General features: G+C 42.2%; 3 protein-coding genes across 3 annotated transcripts; 2 read left to right on the top strand and 1 right to left on the bottom strand.

Annotated features, from left to right (window-relative positions):
* Positions 1–163: 163 nt before the first annotated feature.
* tomm5 (translocase of outer mitochondrial membrane 5 homolog (yeast)) lies at positions 164–1,005 on the top strand. Its single transcript, XM_067519440.1, has 2 exons — positions 164–379; positions 692–1,005. Exons 1-2 carry the CDS (start codon positions 259–261, stop codon positions 724–726), a joined length of 156 nt encoding a protein of 51 aa, XP_067375541.1. The 5' UTR covers positions 164–258; the 3' UTR covers positions 727–1,005.
* A 143-nt stretch (positions 1,006–1,148) lies between these two features.
* On the top strand, positions 1,149–4,421 carry LOC137134511 (zinc finger and BTB domain-containing protein 5-like). The gene has a single exon (XM_067519437.1). The coding sequence runs from the start codon at positions 2,086–2,088 to the stop codon at positions 4,132–4,134; it is 2,049 nt and encodes a 682-aa protein (XP_067375538.1). The 5' UTR covers positions 1,149–2,085; the 3' UTR covers positions 4,135–4,421.
* A 16-nt stretch (positions 4,422–4,437) lies between these two features.
* On the bottom strand, positions 4,438–7,713 carry grhpra (glyoxylate reductase/hydroxypyruvate reductase a). The gene is made up of 9 exons (XM_067519438.1): positions 7,472–7,713; positions 7,041–7,171; positions 6,488–6,560; positions 6,289–6,405; positions 6,108–6,196; positions 5,676–5,777; positions 5,366–5,501; positions 5,115–5,245; positions 4,438–5,028 (listed from the first exon to the last, which is right to left on the bottom strand). Exons 1-9 carry the CDS (start codon positions 7,555–7,557, stop codon positions 4,907–4,909), a joined length of 987 nt encoding a protein of 328 aa, XP_067375539.1. The 5' UTR covers positions 7,558–7,713; the 3' UTR covers positions 4,438–4,906.
* Positions 7,714–8,058: the final 345 nt, after the last annotated feature.

Genomic DNA, 8,058 nt, shown 5'->3' with positions numbered 1-8,058 from the left:
TGAGAAATTGTCTAAATAACAAAATAGTCCTTCAAATCACAAAATATTGAAACAAATAAATATAAATAATTTCTTGGTACTAATCATAGCGGGCTTGTGATGTTCGTGCGGTTTGTCCCTTCGTGTCTGCCGTCGCTTGACGTATCTTCCGTTGATACGCATTTCCGGCTTAGTCCATTTCACCCATGCCCCTGAAACGGTGCTTTTTCAAAGCCGAAGGCAGCTTGAGGTGCAGCACTCAGTAAAATTACAGCGACAATGTTCAAACTGGAAGGACTCGGACCTAAAATGGACCCGGAGGAGATGAGGAAGAAAATGCGACAAGATGTGATCTCATCTTTACGAAACTTCCTTATATACGTCGCGCTTCTCAGAGCCAGTCAGTAACGTTACAGACACATGACATTGACACTTAGCTACACACGAATACTGACTTGTCACTTAAATTTCAATGGTATTTATGACAGAATTTCATCGACCTATGCATGTGAAAAGCGGTTGGCGCACTATGTTTAATCGTTTTTTTAATTTTAGGTTACTTAAAGGCAAATCAATACATTGATACTATAAAAGATAACTAATATAATAAAATCTCACTGTGCTCAAACAGAAACCCCCCGGCACGATATTACTGTATTAAGTTGTGATCCTAATGTTTCTGCCCATGTCATGTGTATTTCTCAATTTACAGCTCCATACGTGCTAAAGAAACTTGACAGCATATAGTTGAAGATGCCATTGTCCATCTTTTCTCCATCCACTGGGAGTTTACAGCACCGGAGACATTGTCAACCAACATGAGAAGACAACTGGGGCAAAATCACAACCTCTGGGGCAAAATCACAACCTCTGGAAGACGACCCAACCAGTGTTTGTCCATCACTGCACAGAAGTCTCCAACTTTTTCTCTTTTCCATGTCTTTGTTGTAAAAGTTATTTTTTTAAACACACTGTGATCATCATTGCTTGATAGTCTGCATGCAATAAAGGAAACCATGTAGAATATGTAGTCGGTTGGTTGAATGTGTGTAACTGCTCTCAGGTAGATGGCAGCGTGTTCACAAAACAATATGGGAATTAGGAGTGTTACCCCCAATTTAGTAAATATGTACAACCAGAACTGAAAAAAAAAACGTTATTAAACGTTAAAGTAAACGTGCATCATAAATTGAATGTAAATTGGAGCATGAATGTTTATGTTTTTGAAATGTTACATTATAAAATGTTAAAAAGACAAAAATAGACTCACTAACTTACTGTATTTGTCCAAATATTAATGATAGCAAGGTCTCCACTACAAACCTACAATAGTTCTCTAAAATCCAGTTTAATTAGAGATATTAGTTCTGACATAAGCTATATTAGTGCCCCATCTCAGAACATTTGATGTGCATGAGCATTTGCCCATATGGTTACTTCACTACAAGAGGTGTTATTTACGATTCTTACACTATGTCAAGATAATGTAAAAAATGAGCATCCAAAAAACCTGTAATTGTAACCTGTCTTACATTTATGTAGTTTCAGGAATTTAACCAACATTTGTAACAAAACTATGGTGAAGTTAATGAAAAATATAGAAATTTTGAGTTGTAGTTTCGCAGGATCACCACCTGGGGGTGGTATTTTATTTTAAGGATTGATGAGACTACAAGTGATAAAGCCGTCGACAACAGGCGCAAAACTGGCTGGTGTGCATCATGCATATTATCAACGACGGATAAAATCACAATTTTGGACAATATCTTTAACTTGCGACAGTAGAAAGGGAGCACATCTGCGGCAGAGTTTGGAAACAAAGGCGGAATCGGCGCTGCATCCTTCCCTGTTAATGTTGGCCAAGGCCCGCCCATACTCCAGAGGACCGGCTAAAGCAGACAATGAACCTCCACATCACACTGGAGGTCGGCTGCTGTGAAACTTTGTTGCTCTGCCTGGAGCCTTTCTAAACAGCCAATACGAGGATAACAAGAGGTGATTAGCAGCGCGGATCCTGAGCAGCTGGATGGTTTGTAACAATGACCTTCACTGTGTTATTGTTTTGCCAGTTGCAAAACAGATATCTTTGAGATTAAACAATAGAAAATGACACCGCCTATAATGGACTTCCCAGGTCATTTTCAGCACATTTTCAAGCAGCTCAACCACCAGCGCCTCCACGCTCAGCTTTGTGACTGTGTGGTGGTGGTTGGAGGCCAGAGCTTCCAGGCACACCGATCCATCCTGGCAGCATGCAGCTCTCACTTTAAAGCTCTCCTGAGCTCCAATGATTCTGATGATGAGAATAGAGGACCAGGAGCTGACAGAGATGAAGGTGGAGGTCCCAGTGTGATAGAGCTAGATCCAGAGGTAGTGACCCCCGAGGCCTTCGCCACCCTCCTAGACATGATTTATACCTCCACCCTCTCCCTGGGAGCCTCCAATGTGATGGATGTGCTGTTGGCAGCCTCTCACCTGCACCTCAACTCTGTGGTGAAGGCGTGTAAGCTCCATCTATCGAAAAGAAACTTCCCTGCATCACCACCTAAGGGATGGAGGTCAGTGCAACAACAGCAGCATGGTCCCCCTTTAAGTGCAGACTTTTCAGCCTCACTTCAACAGGTCACTTCTGCTATGGAGGAAGACATAGAGGGAGTGGGTGTTGACATGAGCCAATTGGGTGGGGTTGAAAAACAGGGGATGAGGGGAGTCAGTGGCCAGGAGAGTGCAACACCACCTCCAAAGCATAAGAGAAAGACACAAGAGGACAGTCTCAGTGGCAGAAAGAGGTTTTGCAATCTGCATGTAGAAAACTATAAGGAGTGTTCACCTACTGTAACCAGGAGCAACATCTGCACAGAAGGGGGAGGTGGGGAACTACTGTCACCAGACTGCCTCAAGACAAGTGACAGCCTCTGGGAACACCAAGGCAGTGTAGAAGAGGATGTGGCTGTAGAGGTGAAGTATGAAACAACCAAGGGAGAGTCTGAGGAGATTCAGGTACCCAGTCAATCAGATAGCAGCACAGGATGTGTAGGTGCATGGGAGAAGGATGGAGATATAGATGGAGACACTGTGGTGAAAGTAAAGGTAGGAGAAGAAGGGGAAGAAGTGGGAGAGGAGCCAAAAATGGCCCTGATTGAGGTGAAAAAGGAACATTTCTGCTCATACTCTCCAGATACGGCACCAACTAATTCTTATCCATCTCCACCACTGCAAGACAGCAAAGACACTGCATATGCTCAAGTAAATGACATAACAATGACCACAGACAGTCTTGCAGACAGAGATGTGAACTCTTTACAATCACAGCAGTGCACAGCTCTTCACACCGATGCACAGAAAGAGGCTGCACATTTGGGCGAGGAGTCAGTAGATGGTGATGGTCTGGACAGCCTATCAGAGCTGGCCTTTTCCTGCTTTCTTAATCCCAGTAGTGAAAGTGTAATGGGTCCTTTGGAAGAAGAAGACAGCCTCACTTGCCTCACAGCGGCTGCTGCCACTGCCAGTGATGCAGGAGAACCATGTCCAAACTCAGACGAAGCAAATGCATCTTCTGCTCTGTCCTCTGATTCCTCCTCCTCTGTTGTTTTTCCTGTAACTTCTGTCCCACTGCAGCAGCTTCTCCCAACCCAGGGCCCTGGCTTTAGTGACACACTGATCCTCCAGCCCACTCAGAACTCTTTAGCAGGGTTCCTCAGTGGTATCAGACCTGGTCTCAGTCTGGAAGCCTCTGTAGTCCAGCCCTCCAGGGCTGTGAAAAACTCAGGAGCAACAACATTCCGTCGCATTGCTCCAAAAGTGCCACCCGGATCAGAAGCCAGCACAGATCTGTCCTCTTCTTCTGGAGCTGCAGATCGGCTGCCTCTAACTAGAGCTTCAGATGATGTCCTGTCCAAGTGCAAGAAAGCAGCTGCTGAAGATCATGTGCTGTTAGTGGAAGGAGAGAAAAAATACGCCTGCAAAATCTGCTGTAAGACATTCATGAACCTGACCGACTGTAAGAAGCATATTCGTGTCCACACAGGTGAAAAACCGTATCCCTGTCGGAAATGTGGCAAACGCTTCAGCCAGTCCTCCCATTTGTATAAGCACTCGAAGAACACCTGCCTCAACTGGAAAGATGAGCAGTCATTCCCAGACACTCTCCTCTAGAGACTAATTTTTTTAAAAACACACTGCAACCCTATCAGTTAATTTTGATCCGGTTACATTAAGTCATTTAAACCTTTGTGTTCTCAATAATGTGATTTTTTTTTAATTATTAAATCCAATGAAACATGTAGCCAAGCTGAATGCAATGGAAATATTCTTAATGTAAAACTCTTTTACTGCTGTATTTATGATTGACAATCCTAAATGAACACATTTTTGAGGCAATTCTAAAATGCATACAGTTTCCCATTTCAAGTAAAACATAGGTCTTTACTCTTCAGAAAAATCACATTGCACACAAAATTGGACTGATGTACTGTTTTTAATAGTAGACATGGAGTGTTAAGAATAATCATATAAAGTGCCTTCAACCTTCTTTGCAGAAATTTTGTTTAGAATGAGAGAGACAACTAACGCAATTCTGGTAAAAGAATGCAAATGAAAAAAGGTCTTCACAAGTTAGCTGCTACTTTCCATGAGACTAGACATGTATAGTGTGTTTTCATCTGAACTAAGCTATGGGTGTGTTCATAAGTTTCTTGTTTAAGTGCTTAAATACATGTCTAAAAAACAGTGACATAAACCTTGTTACAGACTGGAAGATGTATCTTACCAAGCCTGCCCCTGAATATTCTTGCCAACCTTTCTCCATTTTGATCTCACATCAAAGAGCTACATTATTGCAATAGTAAGTTAATACAGTACGTTACTGTTTTCATTTATCCAGACAGCACCAGATTAAGTAGTAGACTCAGCAGCCCTGTATCAGGATCTAGCAGGTGAGTTCACTGGGCATATCTGTGCCCCGCACACCAGCCAGCAGGTTTTGAGCTGCCAAGGCTGACATGGTGCCTCTTGTGGAGTAGGTGGCACTGCCAATGTGAGGCAACACCACTGTACATGACAAAAGAGGACAAAACAATCAGAGAGCAATTTTGGACAAGTAATGGAACTTCATTTTGCACATCTTGTGTACTCACCACAGTTTTTGAGAGTAAGGAGGGGGTGGTTTGTTGGGAGTGGCTCAGGTGTTGTGACATCAAGTCCAGCTGCAGCTATTTGTCCACTGCTCAAAGCCTCATACAGATCTTCCTGGTTTACCACAGCCCCTCTACAACCAACAATTCACCACACCGTCACTATTATGTAATTTAACATACATAGTGAATGTGAAGCAAATTGGTAACTGGGTGCGCCTATAATAAAAGTCAGTTGGTGCAAAGAAGTCTACCTGCTCGAGTTGACAAACACTGCTGTTTTTTTCATTTTACTGAAGAAAGCCTTGTCACACAGGCCTTGGGTTTCTGGTGTCAGGGAGCAGGAGACAACAATGAAGTCGCTCTCAGACACAAGTGTGGCCAGGGGTACTGTTCAACACAGAGGAGACATGATAAAATAATGAAAACAGGATAAGGGAGGAAACCTTAAAATCTGCAGAACTACAGATAAAATGTTCGGTTTTTATTACTTTTTAGTTTTACAATTTTAGATTTTCTTTCTTTATATGATCCCCTTTTCCCTGTGTCTCTTCTTTTTCTTACCAAACTCTCCATTCACCTCATTAGCATGGGACTTGGCAGTTCTGCCAGAATACAGCAGCCTCTTCACTCCAAATGGCATGAGTCTCTTAGCAATGGCCAAGCCTAAACGAAGACACAGTCTGTTACTCACCTATAACAGGCCCTAAACTTTATGATGAGGGTAATTTAGTTAAATATGACAATATGGGGTTTGGCTAGTTATATACACCAATCAGGCATAACATTATGACCACTAGTGCAATTTAAGGAAATCCCTTACAGTGGCTCTGCCATGAATTCTACTTTTACAAGGTAACAATTTCTCAGTTTTTAGGTTGAAACGGTCAGAAAGGTGATAATTCTACTATGTGTTTATTACTGAGGTCAAAGTGGGTAGTGGAGTTGTACTGGACTGCATTATAAAAAGAAAGAAACAAAAGCCGTAAAACCTACCAATGCGTCCAAGCCCAATGACTCCTACTGTGCTGCCAGAAAGACCATACCCACACAGCCAGAGGGGTTTCCATGAGCTCCAGCCACCACTAAGAGACCAAGAAAACACAGCATGACTATAGTGGGGATCAATTACCACAATCAAAGGGGACAGGGATAAGTGTAACTTGATGAAACTAACTTTTTGACCTCATCCACTCCCTCAGGTAACCTGCGAGCAGTGGCCAGCAGCAGAGCCACAGTCAGTTCGGCTGTTGCATCAGTCAATACATCCGGAGTGTATCCAACACGTATGCCACTGTTAAAACACACAGCTTACTAAGAAGACCTTTGATACTTCACCCTAGCAGATAAAAGTCAGTTTTCTTAGTGTAGCTCACCGTTGTTTGATTTCATCAATAGCCAAGTGGTCAAATCCCACAGACAAAGTGCTGATCACTTTCAGGTTTGGACCTGAAATCAAAGACACATCACATTTAATCAATAAACTGTATTTCTTTTTAGATTCTTTTAGATTTAAGTGCATAGAAAGTTGTGTAGGAGTTCTGTTAAAGCAGTTTTTTGAATTGTGCGAGACTGCTGAGCTGAGTTTAGTAGCTTGTTCCACCAGAGTTTTGCTTATCATATCAAATGACAATTATCATGCTGCCTGTGAAGTATTTATCAGCAAACCCACATAGCTTTCAAATAAATTTGCAATAAAAACTCTGAAATCTATAAAAACACTAGTATGAAGTAAACAAAAGAAGTTCAGGTACTTTACCTGAGTAAAAGTTCTGATTCATATGACACTATTCTTTACTTCTGTGTGTACTCAAACCTGCCTGAAGGCTGAATCAACACCTATCTAGTCTATAATTCTGGAGCTAATATAAACCAGTGACTAAACAGTACAACGACTGAGCTCTGCACATGCCTCCCAAACAGTCGTACCTGCAGCATCCAGAACCTCGGCATCAATCTTGTCTGACAGCATACACAGAAGTCCGTGAGCCCCCTGCACACCTTTGAGAAGCTCTGACCTTGGCACCGGGTCATCCGAGTCCCACAGAGACAACTCACACCTGGGTGCACGGAGACCGAGAAGAACCAAATTAATAAAAGGTGGCATGTAATCGAGGCACTCAGGCTGATTTAGGCATAAAGACTTATAGTCTACAAGGAGACTGACAACCCTAAGAGAGGTCACATGGGACTTTTTAATTTTCAAATGTCATTCTCCGTAGTTTTCAAGACGTGTGTGCTTAAGCCGATCTGATGGCTGATGAGTGATACCAAGCGGAGCACCCACATAGTCAGCAGTTATTGAAATATGCTAAATGTCCTACTGTAAAATTTAGCTCAGTGTTAAAAATTGTTCATACACTCCTGCCGCTGACAGGATCTTCATCCCCTCCTGCGGCATGCGCCTCGTCACGAAAACCTTCATGAGATTTCCAACTGCTTGCATCCCACGTTACGGTAGAAACTGACTCAAGTCCTCAAATGTGAGGTGGAAACTCTTTGTCTCTCTGACTTTGCAGCTGATTTATCACTCAGTGTTTGCAGGACTCGCTACAACTCACGTTTCTTCAAAAATCAGGAAGCGCTTGCTGTATGATGCTACTGCGCTTGCGTGAAGTTATTTTAAAGTCACCGGTTGCTGTTGGTTGCACTGTCTTCGTCTCTTAAAGACGTCGTTACTTATTATTCTTACATGTAAAGTGTCATTTACTGTCAAAGATTAAATTAAGAGCCAAGTCTTGTCTTTTGCTTTATGGGTAAGATTTTGATGTAAAATTGTTGAAAAATAATTAATTAATAATAATAATAAATTAAACATCTACTGTTTCTTGGATTTGTTCAGCGATTTTATTGTGTTGTTATATATTTTAGGGGAAGATTGTGAAGCTCCCGAATTGCTTCACATACACGTTCCTAGTAAGGGCATGTTTACATTTGTACGCTTTTG

The sequence above is a fragment of the Channa argus genome, chromosome 10 (assembly GCF_033026475.1).
Source record: "Channa argus isolate prfri chromosome 10, Channa argus male v1.0, whole genome shotgun sequence".
Lineage (NCBI taxonomy): Eukaryota > Metazoa > Chordata > Actinopteri > Anabantiformes > Channidae > Channa > Channa argus.
The sequence above is the reverse complement of the archived record's forward strand: the minus strand, read 5'-3'. Positions and strand labels throughout refer to the sequence as shown.

Excerpts from the sequence above, each read along its gene's own strand:
- tomm5 (XM_067519440.1), top strand. The coding sequence starts at position 259 with ATGTTCAAACTGGAAGGACTCGGACCTAAAATGGACCCGGAGGAGATG. Across the intron at positions 380-691 it reads CGTCGCGCTTCTCAGAGCCA|CTCCATACGTGCTAAAGAAA; the intron begins GTCAGTAACGTT and ends CTCAATTTACAG.
- LOC137134511 (XM_067519437.1), top strand. The coding sequence starts at position 2,086 with ATGACACCGCCTATAATGGACTTCCCAGGTCATTTTCAGCACATTTTC.
- grhpra (XM_067519438.1), bottom strand. The coding sequence starts at position 7,557 with ATGCAAGCAGTTGGAAATCTCATGAAGGTTTTCGTGACGAGGCGCATG. Across the intron at positions 6,406-6,487 it reads ATTGATGAAATCAAACAACG|TGGCATACGTGTTGGATACA; the intron begins GTGAGCTACACT and ends GTGTTTTAACAG. Across the intron at positions 5,778-6,107 it reads CATTGGGCTTGGACGCATTG|GCTTGGCCATTGCTAAGAGA; the intron begins GTAGGTTTTACG and ends GTCTTCGTTTAG.